This window comes from Podarcis tiliguerta, assembly GCF_965153285.1.
Source record: "Podarcis tiliguerta genome assembly, chromosome: 8".
NCBI lineage: Eukaryota > Metazoa > Chordata > Lepidosauria > Squamata > Lacertidae > Podarcis > Podarcis tiliguerta.
The window spans coordinates 54726563-54744230 of NC_139541.1; the positions used below are offsets into that span (position 1 = coordinate 54726563).

The 17668-nt window shown below is 45.5% G+C and overlaps 1 protein-coding gene and 1 long non-coding RNA gene across 5 annotated transcripts; one reads left to right on the forward strand and one right to left on the reverse strand.

Moving 5' to 3' along the window:
• Positions 1 to 67: 67 nt before the first annotated feature.
• LOC310683470 lies at positions 68 to 4549 on the forward strand. Its single transcript, XR_014514423.1, has 3 exons — positions 68 to 2307; positions 3066 to 3177; positions 4498 to 4549. It is a non-coding gene; the product is annotated as an uncharacterized lncRNA (long non-coding RNA).
• DCDC2B (doublecortin domain containing 2B) lies at positions 3838 to 17090 on the reverse strand. Of its 4 annotated transcripts, none has more exons than XM_083453392.1 (11): positions 16639 to 17090; positions 12778 to 12835; positions 11314 to 11390; positions 10584 to 10715; positions 9345 to 9491; positions 8514 to 8553; positions 7828 to 7896; positions 6156 to 6333; positions 5056 to 5159; positions 4542 to 4604; positions 3838 to 4111 (listed from the first exon to the last, which is right to left on the reverse strand). In XM_083453392.1, exons 1-11 carry the CDS (start codon positions 16914 to 16916, stop codon positions 4109 to 4111), a joined length of 1149 nt encoding a protein of 382 aa, XP_083309518.1. In that variant the 5' UTR covers positions 16917 to 17090; the 3' UTR covers positions 3838 to 4108. The 4 variants fall into 4 exon arrangements, with proteins under 4 accessions (XP_083309518.1, XP_083309517.1, XP_083309516.1 ...); XM_083453391.1 differs by having other exon boundaries at positions 3838 to 4108; positions 7828 to 7892; positions 8510 to 8553; positions 16639 to 17085; XM_083453390.1 differs by having other exon boundaries at positions 3838 to 4108; positions 16639 to 17078.
• Between the last annotated feature and the right edge of the window lie 578 nt (positions 17091 to 17668).

The following is a 17668-nucleotide window of genomic DNA, read 5'->3' on the forward strand; positions in this document are numbered from 1 at the left end:
AAGGAACACTGATTGCAATGTGTCTTGTCTCTTCTTCCTAGCCTGGCCTTCTAGGTGATCTTGTTGACCTGCAGAGTCTGCTTCGGTTGAAAGGGAAAACGTTGACTAAAAAGCAAATTGGGATTTAAAACCAGCTCAGTCACTTTTCCACTTCAAGCACTTCTGAAGTCTGCAGAACCCACCTCATGAACTTTTGAAATTCTCCTTAAATTCAGGATAACACCTGAATTCCATATTTTCCCACATGGAATGGATAATTGTATAAACTTAAGTTCTGCATACTACTTTCAAGAGCTGTTTTTGCTTTCTGGTTCAAACATTTCAGGCAAAACTGAGATTTAGTGCTTCTACACAACAAAATGCCGAAAAGAAAATGTAAATTTTCTGTTGGGCTACAGAAGAAGTATACCTGTTTTAGAAGAGGTAGAGATGATTTTGAAGGTGAATGCATGATATGTAAACCGGGTACATTTGTCTCTGTGGCAAATAAAGGAGGACGTGACCTGCAATCACACGTGGAGTCCGAAAAACACAAAAAAGCAATTCGAGGCGAAGCTTCCTCAGCACAATTAACAGACTTTTTCATAAAACCGTGCAGCAAATTAGAAGATGAAGTAACCGCAGCTGAAGGAACTTTTGCTTTTCACACTGTTAAGCACCACAATAGTTATAACGTGATGGCATGCACATCAGGCCTACTGAAGACGACATTCCCGGATTCCAATATCGCAAGGAAGTTTTCAAGTGCAAAAACCAAGACAGAAGCAATTGTAAATTCTGTCTTGGCACCCGATTGTTTGGAAAATGTTTTGAAAAGCATTGAAGAAAATGACGTATGTTATTGTGGAGTTTCTACTGATGGGAGTAACCATGGTTCAGTAAAGGTGTTTCCAATAGTTATTCAGTATTTTGACTGGAAAAGTGGTGGTTTGCAGTCCAAAATAATTGAAATGCGAAGCCAACCCAATGAGACTGCAGATACAATCTTGTCATACGTGAAGGAAACTCTTGAAAGTAAAGGACTGCTAAAGAAATGCATAGCATTCATAGGTGACAACTGCAACACAATGTTTGGAGGGATACGATGGGATTCAGAAGGAAGAAATGTGTTTGCAAAGTTGAACAATGAGCTAGATAACAAAACTTTAATTGGTGTGGGATGTCCAGGACACATTTTGAATAATTGTGTTCATCAGGCAGCAGAAACTTTGGACATTGATGTTGAGAGCATCATTTTCAAGATATACCAGTACTTTCACATCTATACAGTCCGAACGGAGCAGTTAAAGGAGTACTGTGAATTTGTAGATACTGAATACAAAAAGCTGCTATCTCATAGCAAGACAAGGTGGTTGTCATTATTTCCAGGCGTCAATAGACTCATTCGCGTGTTTCCAGCTGTCAAGGCATTTTTTCTCTCGCAGAATAATCCACCAACAGTGTTAAAAAGGTTTTTTGAGCACGCGTTTAGTGAGGTTTATTTATTGCACTTGCAGTCTCTCATGAGTATGTTCCACTCATATATTTTAGAACTCGAAAGGGAAAATAATTCAGTTGTAGAGGTTCTGAAAGTTCTGCTTTGTGTTCAGAACGTGCTCAATGAACATAAAAGCAACAATTTTATGTCCCTCAAAGTTAAGAGCCTTCTAGAAGAAAAGCGTAAGGAGGGTCTTGGTGCAGAGTGTAACAAATTCTATGCAGAAGTAAATAGCTTATATGACAGCTGCATAGAATATCTGGGGAAATGGATGGAGTCCATGAAAGAGTTTGCATGCTTCATGTGGATGTCTCTTAGTGAGCCACTTGAGTGGGATAAGGTAGAACTGTCCATAAAATTTCTCCTGGACAGGGATGTGTCCATAGATGATGTGAAGTGCTTTGATCAATTCTGCAACCTCAAGAAGTTTGTGGATCAATACAAAGGTGATGATGGGTTCATTAATCTTCAGGCACATCAGAAGTGGACCAAGTACTTTGAGACTTCCCAAAACATGTGCCACTCAGAACTTTTGAAGATTGCACAGTTTTTTTTTGCTGTTGCATCACATGATAATGCAAATATGGAACACATTTTCTCTTTGATGCAGAGTTGGTGGAGCAAAGAAAGAGGCCACTTATCCTTGGAATCGCTGCGGAGTATATTGCTAGTACAATATAATTATAAGCACTTTACTTGCAAGGAATTTCATGCTTATCTCTTAAGCAATAAGCAGTTGTTGAATAAGATAAGGTCTACAGAGAAATATGCTTGGGCCAGACAACACCAGAAAGAAGAACAAAGTGCATTTGAAAGTGACATACCATGAGGTAATTAAAAGTAGAAGTTAGCAAATGTGTTCTCTTTTTTGTTCTTCAAAATATGGCAACCTTAGTCTGGAACTGAGAGGGGTGTTATGCACTGTTGACACTAAATAAATGTTTTGTACTGACAGTATATGGTGAATGCTAATGTATATGTTTGCTTGAAGACAGAGATGCCTTATTAAACAGTCTGTCTTCCCATACTGCCTCATATTTAAATCAAGCCTTGCAATTATGTATTTGCCCCATTTCTCAGCCTTAGTTCCCAAGGCAGCTTACAATGACATTTAAAAATCCATCCAAGAAATGAAAGGGCCCCTGAGCAAATGAATGGGGAGGGCACAGGAGGGTGACACAGCCAAGAGGAGCCTTGGGGCAGAGCAGCAGTCCCCTAGGATTGCTATCAGCCAGATAAGTCACTAAAGTGTAGTGCCAGTTCCCTCCCTTCAAAACATATTAGTATTAAACGCTGAAAAGCTATAGGAGAGCCAATATACTCGCACGCAACCTCCGCTGGTGTAGACCATCTAGCAGGACCATCAAGACATTTTCAATCCCAAATCTGGGTCAGGATCAATTTTATAACAAATGTGGTTATAGTATGAACAAGAATTGAGAAAAAATTATTTTAAGACACAGTTTGCCAGTCTGACTTGCACTGCCACAATGATGTCTCCCAGCCCACATAAAGCCCCTGAACTCCTGGCTCACTGCTCCTTGATCATGAGATGATGAGGTTCCTTACCACCTTCTCCCTTGAAAAGTACTTAGAACTGAAGGAGGCAGTGGGACACCCGTTTCCCGCACGATGTGCTCTCAAGGCTCAGATTAATTCTACTGGACCCAACTTTTGCACAAATCCCTTGGAAAAGTGAAGTGAGTGCATGCACACTTTCTCTTGCACACCCCTGGTATCTATGATGTTAACTGTCATAGTTACAGGTAGGTAGCCGTGTTGGTCTGCCGTAGTCGAAACAAACAAACAAAAATCCTTCCAGTAGCACCTTAGAGACCAACTAAGTTATTGGTATGAGCTTTCGTGTGCATGCACCCTTCTTCAGATACACTGAAACAGAAGTCACCAGACCCTTATATATAGTGAGAGGGTGGGGAGGGGTATTACTAAGAAGGGTGGTGGGAATTGCAGTCGTTAACAGTTGTCAGCAGGTTTACCACACCTATCAGCCAATCACCCATTCCCACCACCCTTCTGAGTAATACCCCTCCCCACCCTCTCACTATATATAAGGGTCTGGTGACTTTTGTTTCAATGTATCTCAAGAAGTGCGCATGCACATGAAAGCTCATACCAATAACAAACTTAGTTGGTCTCTACTGGAAGGATTTATTTTGTTAACTGTCCTGTTTACGCATTCCCATATTTCTCTGTGTGTCACTGTATTAAATTAGCAAGTATCAGTTGTCTCACATACACAGTCCCATTGAGGTCTGCGCCCCTTTCCGCCTCCTGGATCCCACCACCACAGCCCACCTCTGTGATGTGATCCTCAGATGTACATTCCAAAGTAGAGAGCATTCCAATGCTACATCTTTATTGTAAGAACATCCATAAGATAAGCATTTGAGACAAAGATTGCACAAAGCCAGAATGTGGTTGTTTAAGGATCTCACACACACGCATATCTAGGAAAAGCCTTGCCGGGTCTTTGCGTTACCACAGTCTTTTCTCAGGTGAAACAAAGTTTCTTCAAGCCGGATGGAAAGGAGGCTTTCTTGTCACTTCCTGTGAGTCACCAGCAGAACACTGAATTGTGTGGGCCTTCTGTAGTTTGTCAGTATTCTCAACCTACTTGATGCATAAAGAATTAGAAATTAAAAAACAAGGCTAGTGCTGTCTCCAAAAAATATTGAAATAAGCATCCAGAGGGCTTTGGAAGGAAGGTGAACTGGGGTGAACTGGAGTAGGAGGGCTGTAGGAAGAGAACAGGGATGGGGGACTTGTCCAGGTGTTGCTGGACTGCAACTCCCATCATCCCTGACCATTGGGCCATGCTGCCTGCAGGGGACAATGAGGCTTGGGAGTCCTGCAAGACGTGGAGGGCCACTGATGTACCCCACCCCTGTCTTAGAAAAAGGTAACACGTGCAAGAATAAATGGTATTTTGTGCTCAAGTGATTAACTACCTTTTCTAAGGTGACGGGGTTAAACTATGGATACATTTTTTTCTGTGAAAGGTGCTGCAGACAATATGCACATTTCTCTGAGACAGCTACTTTACCTTCCTGCGTTGCAATGCTTCACTTTTGGGCACAACTTCCTCTTCTACAGTCTCTGCAGCTTTCTGGAAAAAAGGGGAGAGGGAATTGAAGAGGCCCAGGAGGATTCACAACACACACAGCTGGAGAAGTGCTTTGTTGCTCCATACAGCAGTAAGTCCCAGTGAAGAAAATGGGACTTGCTTCTGTGTAGAGGGCTGTACAGTAAGTTGGCCACAGCACAAAGCCAGCTGCTTTTTAGAATCGTGGTCACAATTGGAATGTAACAACAGGCTCCTTGTGTGAGGATGGAGATCTAAAAAAGCTTTCAGATTTCAAGTCAATATAAGGCAAAGAGACTCCAACCCAATATTCAGAGTTCTCCATAACTCCTCCCCCAGACACATTTTGAGAGTGAATTCTTCCTGCTGAAGTTTCAACACCCACTGGGATTCTTTGCGGTGGTGACAGTTTCCATTCATAAAATCAATCCAGAAGATGTTGACCTAAAGAGAGGCCCACATAACCCCCTCATACCTGGTCAAGAGGCAATTCCACCTGCGTGTTTTCATCATCTCTGATTTCCTGGGCATTCTGTATCTCTTCCCTTACACCTTTTATTTTGTAAACACTTCCTTCATCTGTAGGAAAATAAAACATTTTGAGAAAACATTCTTTCGTATCCTGGGGCATCCTTACCAGAGGAAATGGGATTGCGAAGGCAGCCTACCCAAATGGCCTGCAAGTCTGAAGTCTTCTTCACTTTGGGGGAATCCTATGACCTTTCCCCTTAAAATTAGGAGCACCCTTTCATTTCACCCAAGAGGTACTTCTGAATAACACATCTACGTCATATTCCAGAAAAGTTTTCAACATCTCTCACACATGATGGATGGGATTCACTACGCCAAAACAGTTCTTGCCACCAGCTAAGGACAAATTCATGGGAGACAGGAAGACGGAACCTTCAGGGGGCACAGCCTAAATTTAAATCAAGCTGGCTCAACCCGAGACCTTCCACAACCTTCACAGCACACACACCGGTCATACTACATGAGGTTGGGCTTTATGTGAATTCTGCCATCTTTATTACTACTGTATTAAGGATACTACAATCCATATTAAACCAACCAATAAAGACATTTGGTTGGCCTGAATGAATACACTGCCCCTCATAGGGATTTGAGTTTTGTTTTTTAATGGCTAATGAAGCTATCTTTGTGTTATGTGCAACATTCATTCATTTATAACATTTGTACTCTGCTCTTCAGCCCAAAAGGCTCCCAGAGTGGCTTACATGCAATCAAAACAAGACAGGCTTATCATCTAAAAATTCACACAACATGCAAGGGAAAAGGAACCAGGGAGGGGAGAGGAAAATCAAAAACTCAGGCACTACACAGCTGTTCCTATATTGACCAGCTGGCACAGTTCAGGGCCAGGTGGGGCCTGATAGAAATGATCCTCCAGCAAAGGTGCTTACATTAGCCCTGTTGCTTCTCATCTCTCCCCCTGAGGCAGCCTGAGAGAATGGCTGCCCCCAGGATGACAGTTGAGGGGAGGGAGAGGAGGAGGTCTGGAGGGGCTGGCTTAGCTGACAGAGATTCCAAGCAAGAAAACCTCCTTTTCCTTTTTACCTTGGTCAGAATTCTGGTTTGAGTTCCTCCTGATACGCCTGGCCTGGCCTGGCTTGGCGTGGAAGATGGAGTCTGCCTCCTTGCGCAGGTGCTTCCTGCCTTTCCGCGTCACCGCGGAAAGATTCTGGCTGCTCTCCTTCTGCACAATCCCTGTGGACTGCACTCTCCGAAGGTTCAGCTGCAATTGTGAGACAATTTTATCATTCTCAGGAGAAATTTATTTCTAGGAGTGGTGCCTTATTTGAGCTGGGAGCCCCACCATCTCCACATTTATGAGTGCTGATGCTCAGGTGAGATGTTTCTTCACAATCACACAAGTTGCCATGGCTGTCACTTGTGAGCTCCTACACTCACATGTCACTGCTGACACAACTAGGCTCTTTCCACCAAAAAAAGAAAGCTAGTGTGGTGTAGTTGTTAGAGTGTGGGACTAGGACCCAGGAGACTAGGGCTCAAATCCCCACTCGGCCACTGGGTGACCTTGAGCCAGTCATAGCTTCCCAGGCTATCCTACCTCCCAGAGTTGTGAGGATAACAGTGGGGAAGAGAACCATGTGTGCTACCTTGTCACTTTTGAGCTGGCCATCGGGGTTGAGGGAGAAACAGGGCTGTTTACACACAACAACTGCTAAGGTGGAAGACACACCACAGGATGACTTTTCCCACTCCATATTCTCATGCTGAAGCAAACTTGGGGAAAGGGTCCCCACAAAATAAAATGGCAGACTTGGGTAGCCAGAGAACAAGTGCTCTCAGCACATCCATCATTTGTCATCACTCTCTAGCTCTAGAGGGTGGACTCAATGGCAACCTCATGGAGATTTCTCCACTTTGAAAACGCATCATCTCAAATCGGGGTGTGGAGTCTTCCTGGCCCAGTGGGCCTGATCACCTGTTCCTACCCTCACAGGGTCATTACGATGCTAGCTGCTTTGGGGCTGCAGCAAGAGGAGCTTGGGCAGGCCTATGCTTGGCAAAGCAGCATTCTGGAGGGATTGCCTGTGCAACCATGGGTTGAGTTCACCTGCTGATGGGCAATGAACCATGATCAAGTGCCCCACAGGGAATTTGGTCATGCAAATGATCTACCTACGTCTATACCTGATGTTACATTTGCAGAGCTAAGCAGGATCCAGTATGGTTTAAAACTGGATGAAAGACTATGTGTTGAGATTCCTGCATTGCAGGAATTGGACTGTAACACCTTTGGGGTACCTTCCAACTCTGCAATTCTATGAATCTGTTATTCTATATGACATCAGGTATAGGTAAGATGGGTGTGGTTTGGGGAAACTAGTCTCACAGGCCAAACTGGAACCCACACAGGGCCAAATCTGGAGATCGCTCATCCCTATCTGAAATGGTTCAAACATTTATGTCCCAAATGGCATATCAAGAGCCACCATTTGCTTTTCTTGGGGGGCAGATAGAAGTAGTTAATGATTGAAGGGAGAGATACATACAATAAAAACATGTTTTTAAAAATATGACATCAATGAATTTTTAAGGCTGCACAAACCTTAGGGGTCTTTGTTAAGTTCTTTGCCGTAATATTATTTGTGCACTTTTACTGATGACCATGTAATCACAAGCTCCCTTTTTCAGTCAACACAAAAGAGAAGCATGAGGAGAAGCCCCCATTTCCCCAGAGCTGCTGTTTGTGTTTCTCTACCTGTTGTGGCGGTTCAAGGAGCGCTGAGTCACTGGACCCCTCTAGCGGAGCCAGGTGGAGCTTAGCTAACTGGAAAAAAAGAAGATATAAAATTCCCACCAGGGTAATTGTGACTAAATCAAATTAATTGTTAACTTAACCCAAGGCTGCTTCATTTTAAAAAGACAGGCAGACCCAGAGGGCTGGAATTCCGAGTAGAGGAACCAAAGCCTATCTCTACATTTCAATTGGGTTTTGAGCCATGGCAATGGAAAGGGCAGACTTTTGTGGCACGACGTCAGGAAATCCTATGCACTGAGATTTAGCAATGTGAGATTTCAGCTTCCCTAGGATCTCTTACTTGATGAAATGGGCGTGGACCAGCCCAATACATCACACAGGGAAGCAAGCGTTTTGAAGAAATCACACTATTTTTGAAGAATCTAACATCTCCTTGGGTACTACCCGATGGTCACTGGAAACCCTTTTTTAAAAAATGGATTTTTCCCAGAAAGGGAAAATCTAGAATAAAATATTTTTTCTCATAAAATATCTGAGAAAAAACATGGGCTGCCCATTCTGCATGAGCACCACCAAACCCACCATATGACACACTGACCCATCTGGAAGTCTTGTCCCCGCCCTTCCCCCTTCAACCAGCAGAATCCCTGGTCAGCACCATCCCTGGAGAAGTCACCAAAACTTACCCCTCGATTGTGGCTCATTCTTCTGCTATTTGAGTGGTCCCTGTAATCATAGAAGCAGGAAATTCACTGCGGCCCACACCCGGATAAGTTTAGTTAGGGAAAGAGGGTCTGGACAGGTAAGATTTATTTTAAAATAATAATTCTTATAGTGCTAAAAAGTTGCCTTTGGTATGTTGTTATATCTGCTATTGTGTTGTTTTACAATGTAATTAGGACATTGTTTTTGCACTGTTTGATTTTGAAATGCATTCCTGTTTCCTTGGTTGTAAGAGCATTATTTGTTTTGTAGAAAAGTGGCCTAAAGGTACCCCTGCCCGTACGGGCCAGTCTTGACAGACTCTAGGGTTGTGCGCCCATCTCACTTAAGAGACTAGGGGCCAGCGCTGTCCGGAGACACTTCTGGGTCACGTGGCCAGCGTGACGAAGCTGCTCTGGCGAGCCAGAGCCGCACACGGAAACGCCGTTTACCTTCCCGCTAGTAAGCGGTCCCTATTTATCTACTTGCACCCGGGAGTGCTTTCGAACTGCTAGGTTGGCAGGCGCTGGGACCGAACGACGGGAGCGCACCCTGCCGCGGGGATTCGAACCGTCGACCTTTCGATCGGCAAGCCCTAGGCGCTGAAGCTTTTACCCACAGCGCCACCCGCGTCCTTGAGAAATGTGGCCTACAAATACAATTATGAATGATTTTTATTTTGAACAAGAGGTACTGAACAAGTTTTAGCAGCATGAACACAACCACGAAGGAATGGGGAGGGGCTGGTGTTTACAGACTTGTAGCCATCTAAGGAGTGGCACTTGAACTGGCCCCCAGTGACTTCAGCCACCTACCGAATTGGCTGGTGTGTTATCTTTGGGGGCACCAGCAATTCGAAGTAGGGCAGGTCTTTGTACTTCTCCAGGCCCACCGCCACATAGTAGTTGCCGCTCACCAGATCTTCACCAGTAGAGACGGCATCGCCATTGAGCTTGCAGAGCCTGGCCAGAGACAGAAAAGCAAATATCTATAACAGGCAGGGAAATCTAAACTGGGAATGATATTGAGGATGGAGAGAAAGTTCTATATTTGAATGGAGAAGGACCATAGCTCAGTGGTGCAGCACCTGCTTCGCATGCAGAAAACAACCTTTGCATGGGAGAGAACCCTAGAAAGCCACTGCCAGTCAGTGTGGGCAATACTGAGCTAGATGGGCTAATGGCCTGCCTCGGTATAAAGTAGTTTCTGAAACTTCACTATAAATTTGAAGTGAAACTAGCAAACCAAAATGCTTACAAAGCCTTGAGAACGGACTTTGCAACTTTCTGCATTACTATAAAATAATAATAATAATAATAATAATAATAAAGAATTAGTATTCTATTCAAACATTAAACCTACAGCACAAAACAATGTGGGTTTAAATGTCACTCTCTTCCCTTGGGAACTGTGTTGACAGCCTGGGACTTTGAGCAGAATTGCCAAATTACAGTTCCCTGAATTCCTTGGGAGGAAAACCATGACAGTGATGCCGATATAAAACAGAGTGCAGATCTCTTCCTACAGACCACGTGGTTGCTTGTAACCCCTAGTCAACAAACCTTGTTGCACATATTCCTAGGAATGGGCACTTTCAGAGGAAGAATCTAGCAAATGCCAATTACTTTTACTTATTTATGGCATTTATATCCCACCTCTCCTTCAAGCTCAAGGCGGGATTCTTCCCCATTTTATCCTTATAACAACCCTGTGAGGTGGGTTGGGCAGAGAGTGACTGGCCAAAGGCCCGCCCAGTGAGCTTCATGACTGAGTAGGGGTTTGAACCTTGGTCTCCCACGTCAACCACTACACCTTTGGAATGGCAGTCCCATACTGCAAGCATCTCATTCCCAGCTGGTTTTTCTACTAGTAAACTACTTAAAAGTCTGTTTTGGCATTAAACAACATATAAATAGCCAGTGTTCCAGAATTCAATAAATCCCACATAGAGGTGCCTCCTAGGAGACAAAAACCTTTGGGTCCATTTCCCAAAGAATCTCGTTGCTGGAAAGTGAAAGGCAGGCAAAAGGGTGGAGCTTGTTCAAAGTACTCACCTTCTAACAGCCCCAGTCCGAAGGTTTGCCTTGACTGACAAGATGGACAGGACGGCACTCCACTCCTGCAGGGTGCTCTTGTTGAGGATCAGGCGGAAGGGGGGGCTTAGCAGGTCCCCGTTGCGGAAAACACTTCAACAGAGAAGCAAAGGGACAGGCTGCATGGGGCATGATTTCCATAGTCACCTGTATGTGTAAGCTCTCCATTCCTTTGGGAAGGGGCGTGGCTCTGTGGCAGGGTTGCATATGGAAGGTCCCAATTGAAACCCCAGTGGCACCTGGTAGGGCTGGGAGAGAACCTGGCCTGAAACTCTGGAGAACCACTGCCAGTCACTGTAGACAATGCTGACCAAGATGAACCAGTGTATGAATGGTATACACTGATGGTATACAATGACGACCACCAAATCCACCAACTACATACAACAAAACACTTAATGCCACTGTTGCTTCAGGAACCTCCAAGCTGCCTTGCATCCAACAGGTACTCAATTCAGATTTATACATTTTTGCTAAAAGCAGCACAAAGCCCTTGTGCCGAGAAGTTTACCCCTGTCAAGAAACATGGCTTGAACCAGGCCTGGAGTGAGGGACGGGGCATGTTCTGCCTTCAGCACCCTTTCCTAATAATCCCTGCACTCCCCCCACCACCACTGTCCAAAGAACATTTGTTTTAGTTCTCTACTGCTCCAAAGGGGAAATTGTCAGAAGCAGCCAGGGAGTCACTCACTGTATAATGCAGGGCAAGTTCGCCTGCTTCCTCCACTGTGTCGAAACAGGCATCTTCTGGGGAATAACTGGGTAGCTCTGAAGACCAGAAACACCAAAATTGTTATTGACAACAAGAGATCTCCAGCCGTGCTCTTGGTGCTCTGCAGATAAGCATAAACAGAAAAGAGAGACCAACAGGGGTCTCTACCCCAGCAACCTTACGATCTGATTTTTGGAAGACCAGAAGAGGGGAGGGAGGACCAAGTCTGACAAGCGACGGACATAGGGTGACTCAGAAGACAGAGGCAGCCCAGGAAAGCCTGACAGGTTTATGCATTCTAGAGTTCAAACTCGGAATTTGAAACCAGACAGCCAACAACAGGTTAAATGGGCTGCTGCCCTCCCCACTAAGCCCAGAACTATGGCACACAGCAGTGAGTCATTGTGGCCTTGGCAGGCCTGTTCCTAAGAGGCACTGCTAAGACAAGGTCTCTGTTGTCACCAACACAGAAAGAAGCCTTCACAATAGCTTGCTGAGTGCACATCTTGCTGCTACGGTGACTAAAGCTTTACTGTATATATACACAACTCAGTTGGTAGAGCATGAAACTCTTGATCTCAGGGTCATGGGTTCAAGCCCCACATTGGGCAAAAGATTCCTGCATTAAAGGGGGTTGGACTAGATGACCCACGTGGTTCCCTTCCAACTCTTACAATTGTATGACTTTTAGTCTTGTAAGGTGGATGGGACTAACTCAAGGGGTTCCACTCAGCCTGAGGAAGATTCAGACCTTCCTCCGCAGATTTACTCTTCAGAGGTTAACCTATATAATTCATATCACCATCTTCAATGAGTGGACCATTCTGTACCCCTCCACTGCTTGCCTTTTGACCTAAGTAGAATCACAACAGTGATAGATAGTTCAAGGTCTTGTTGCTATATTTAAGAGAAAAATCAGTGGGTGGGTGGGTGAATAACTTACTTGCATCAGCCACCAGGCATTGCAATTTGTGTACAAACACACACATTATTATTATTATTATTATTATTATTACTACTACTACTACTACTACTACTATTTGTACCCCCACCCATCTGACCGGTTGCCCCAGCCATTCTGGGTGGTTTCCAACAAATATAAAAGCATAATAAAACACCAAACATTTAAAATCACTTAAAGCTGCTTTCTACTGAGCCTAAAAACATGGAAACAGAGCAGTTCAGAGCCCTCTTGTAGGTTTGCTTCACTGCATTGGCTTCTCAGAGACTGGACTATATTGGAGTGGGTGGGCCAAGCAGAGAGGGTAACTTTTCCAGACTGTAAGCCTGAAGGCAAAGCTTATTCTTTTGCTTCCAGTGCCTAATGTGCCAATAAAAGTTTTTGTGTGTGTGTGAAAACCGCTTTAGACTGCTCATCCTTTAAAGCAGCATCAGCTGCTTACAAACAACCGAGGCCTTTCCCTGCCCCGCTCTGGAACTCACCTGCACTCTGTCTTTCTTCTGGTTCCCATTGAGCTGCTTCATTCCAGGGTTTAGGTAGCTGTCAAAGCAGTGAGGGAAGAAAATGAACAGGGTGTGCAAGCAGAGGTCAAATCCCAGCTCAAGTCTGGCTCACTGATTGGGTCAGGTTAAGTCTACTGTTGCCAAGTCTCATTCTCCTCTGCTATGGATTGGACATGTAATTTAGCTTTACAGCTTCTTGTTTGGTGGAATTAATGTCCCATGACGAAACCAATGCGATCTTTAAAAACAGCAACATTTGGGTGATTAATTAAAAAAACTAGTTGGATCTGCAACAAAGTGCTGCGGTATAGCAGGGGTGCCCTCCAGGACTTGCAGGGGTGAGCAAGTAAGCAGGCACCAGCAGCACCATGGCCATTGCTGCTGCTGCTTTATTGCCAGTGTTCGAAATTAGCCAAGAGCCAGGCACATTTTGAACCTATCGGCCACTTGCGAACAAATGAAGATGCCAGGGAGTCAGGATGGCTCCTGACATCTCCATCATCTGGAGGTACATGCCTGGGGATCATTGGATCTTGATTGTTTTCACACACTAATATCACATCCTGTGGAATTCTATCCATTGTATTTTATCTGCACAATCGGAACAAATTTCTAGAACCATTTTTTTTTCCTGAACAGCAGTGGTGAACAACGTTAATTGTTGTGCAAACCTAAAGTTATGGTGTTCCCTTGAATCCCGCCCCTCTCCCAGAAAATAGTGACTCTTTGGAGGCAACCAAAGCCAGAGACACTATGGTTTACAAAAGCCAGAAACGACCCCCAACTTCGTACTGTAACAGCCCTCCAAAATGCTGCCTCTGTCTGTCTCACACCTACCTTTCTCTTCTGCTAACATCCCTAACTGTCAACGACCATTAAAATCCCCCAACACTCTTGAGGAGCACATAAAGACTAGGGTCCTAATCCAGTCTCTAATATATGATTATAACAACTACAGATTATACATTTTTTTGGCCCAAAGGCCCCCAAAGTGGGAAACAGCATGTTAAAACAAAATATTTATTTCTTTAAAATATTTATAAACTGCCTGCTCCCATTAAATATATTAAGGCAATGTACAACAATGCACGCACACACACACACCTGTAAAGTGCCTCAAAACAGTACAAAACAATCATAATAATTGACTGGCTCGTCTTTTTAAAAATTTAAACAACTGAACAGGCCTGTTGACATAAAAAGGTCTTCAAGAGACATCTGAAAGTCAAAAGCAAGGGATGCCCTCTTCTGGCTAATGGCAGTGATCAAGCTGGGGTCCTTATTTCATGGAGTGCAATAAATGCTACCATCAAATCAGCAAGCAAAGGCAGCCAAATCACAAGAGGAAAAGCCTCCCCAAGCAAGATTGCTTACAGGTGACTTCACCAACCCTCCACACAGCACCTAGAAGACTGTACAGACAAGAAGAACCACTTATCTAAAAAAATGAGAAACATTTCTAGAAATATTAAGTCCAACATGCCCCCCCCCATTATTTCTAGCAAAATATAGCCCTCAATAGAAGCCTCATTAGACTTGTGTGCCCTGTCCCTCCGAAACCTCAGCCATGACCTCCAAAGTCAAAAGCACTTGCAGAAAGGTTCTAGTTCTCTCCTAATAATAATCACAATGATTCACCTCAGTCACTCTCCACAAGTCTCAGGCAAAGGGCTGAGTCACCTCTTCTCTCTGGGACCCTCCAAAAGCCACCAGACTTTGGACACCCACCCCACCCCCTGTTTTGGGCCGTGTTAGCTGGGGCTGATGGGAGCTGTAGTCCAAAGCATCTGAAGGGCACCAGGTTGAGGAAGGCTGCACTAAACATTGACCACCAGATACACCGCTCTTTAAATCAGCCTTTGTTGCCTGCCAGAAGATTGACTGTATTCCCAGCGGACTGTGGGATAAGAGGCGCTGAAATTCAGACTGTTCTGTTACCTTGCACATCAGCTTTGTATGTCAGGAGCCCACGCATACACAATACTTGCTGGGGATAATGCCTGTGATGTTTGTGGGCTGACATCACATACTTGCTGCTGTCACAATCCAGGAGGGGAGTCTCCCTGGGACACACAATCCATTGTGGGGCCTCCTGTATGGGTACGGAAATCACAAATGGGGAGAGATGTTGCTGTGGCACTCAGGTCTTCCTTGTGCGCTTCCCAGAGGGCCAGAGTAAGAACAGGATGAGAGACCCTCCAAGTGCCCCTATTTCCCAGGGACAGTCCTGGATTTACAGAAACCATCCTGGTTTCTGATTTGATCCCAGAATGTTCTGCTTTTCTTTTCATCAGAGAAATGTGGGAGAGGATGCAGTTATGTGACCCCTGAGCTAAGGAGATAAGTAACTCCAACCTTTAGAATGGGGTTGCTATATTCCCAAGAGCGAAAATCCAGACAAAGTTGTTGACCAAAAAACAAGTAAGTCTTTGGGCCTTTGGGGGATTTTTTAAAGCATTTTTATTTTAAAAATCACCCTACTTGCCCGGCCACCATTTTGACAATCTGATTCCCAGACGTGTCCAGGAAAACCCAGACATATGGCAGTCCTACTTTAGAAGACATCTGAAGGCAGCCCTGAATAGGGAAGTTTTTTAATGTTTAATATTTTATTATAGTTTTTATATACTTTGGAAGCCACCCAGAGTGGCTGGGGCAATCCAATCAGATGGGTGGGGTATTACTACTACTACTACTACTGAATAGGACGTCCCTATTTTCATCAGAGAAATGTTGGGGGGTAAAGGGTGATGGGCTAGATTGCCACTGGCCTGATCCAGCAGGTGGGCTCTGCTTATGCTCTTAACTTCCACTCATGCCATCAGGACTCATGTAGGAGATCCCACCGCAAGGAGGCCGGAGGGTGGCAACACGAAAATGGGCCTTTTCTGCAGTGGCTCCGTTTGTGGAATGCTCTCCCCCGAGAGGTTCAGTTGGTGCCTTCATTATACACTTAGGTGCCCAGAGAAAATGTTCCTCTTCAACCAGGCCTTGGGCAGAATGACATCCGATGCCCTTTTAATGTGTGGTGGGAGGGGGCATTATTGGGTTGTCTTTGTTCTTATGATTCTTATGTATTTTGTGTGTGTTTTTATATGAGAATCTTATGATGTGAACGGCCCTGACATCTACGGCTATAGGGCAGCGTGGAAATTTAATAAATAAACAAATAAAATACCACGTGCCAGCAGAGGGAGCTCTCTGAGTTTTCTTATAAGATGACTTGCCAGACACAGCGAGATTCAGTGTAGATTTCTAGTCACCTCCCAAACATATTCCTAAAACGCTCACAGCCACGAGGCGGCTGTATGTGAAAACAAAAACATTGGATAGGATCAGGGACAGCATATGGCAGAAAGGGTTAACTCTGTTTGGCATGGTCTTTCAGGTTGAAATGACCTCCCCGCCTCCCCAATCCTGTTATTTGCTCAACAGCAGAAAACATGCACATTGAACCAGCACATGGTTCCCTACAGAGCTAACTGCAGCTTGGGAGGACAATTTTTATCTGCGGAAATGGTGCAGGACAGCTGTGCTGAAAGCCTAACTCCCCTCTACGCAGTTCCCCCCCCCACACACACACCAGCAGCTACTTTCAAATAAAAATGTGGCATCTTGCAGTGCCCCAGGTGAGAAGACACCCTCATTTTTGGTAGGAAATCAATGCCCTCATACCTGACTTCATCCCTCCCTGCCTGTCAACATAGCTAACAGGTTCACAGTCGGTGGAGCTGATTTTCTGCAGAGAGCCTGGGGTTATTTGGGGTTGGGGAGGGGGGCAGATATTCTGCTGCCATCGGTAGGGCAGGCAGCACAGCCAGCCTCCAAGTGCCTACTCACTCCAGTCTCTTGAATCTCTCAAAGCCTCCTGCAACGTACTGGCACCCATTCTGCAGCTCGCCCAGGTCGGAGACCCGATGACCGTGCCGGGGGGTGTAGATGCTTCTGATGGCCGTGGGGGCGTGGATTGTGCTGGTCACCTCGTTCAAAAAGGCCTCAAAGGTCAGGAACCGCCGGTGGCTCACCACGAACTTCCTGCCGTGGAAGAAGGGGTCCCCATTGCGATACACCATCACGTTCTTGGCCACAGGGGCCACTGCCACTGTCCCTGAGCTCATGTCCCTCTGGCCTGTAGGTACCAGCAGGTTGCTTATCTTGCAAATCCCCTTGGCCAAAGTTGGAAAGCGGAGCAATGGGGGCGGGGGGCAATCCTAGTGAGCTCCCACCACTGCAAACCCTTCCAGTCTGAGCAGGGCCTCTTTGCCAAGGTCTGTTCTGAGAGAGCAAGGCTTGCCGTTTCCATAGCTGCCAGCTCAGCAGGGGAGGAGGAAATATCCTTGTCAGGCCAGGAAGCTGAGCCACATCAAGAGCGAGAGGGAGGGAGGAAGAGAGTGAGTCACTTTTGGCTTGCCATGGACACCGATCCTCCCTTGAACAACATTCACAATCCAGGTTCCTTCCTTTGACTTCAGAACCTATCTAGTTCTCAGGCCCGCAACATAGGGATGTGCAGAGTTCCTCCCACCTAGGATTATAAACGAGTCTTCCAGGCCCTTCTCACTTACCGTATTTTTCGCTCTATAGGACGCACTTTTTCCCCTTCAAAAATGAAGGGGAAATGTGTGTGCGTCCTATGGAGCGAAGACGCCATAGCCCCGCAACCCTCTCCCGGCTGGAGAGGTGATGCGTGGCTATGGCAGGAGCCTCTCCGCTGCGCCTTTCCGCTGCTCCCTGACCTGCTCTTTGGGGCTGGTGGTGGGCTTCCCCCCACCAGTCCCAAAGAGCAGGTCGAAAGGAACCTGAAGCCTGGAGAGCGAGAGGGGTCAGTGCACACCGACCCCTCTCGCTCTCCAGGCTTCCAAGGTAGCCG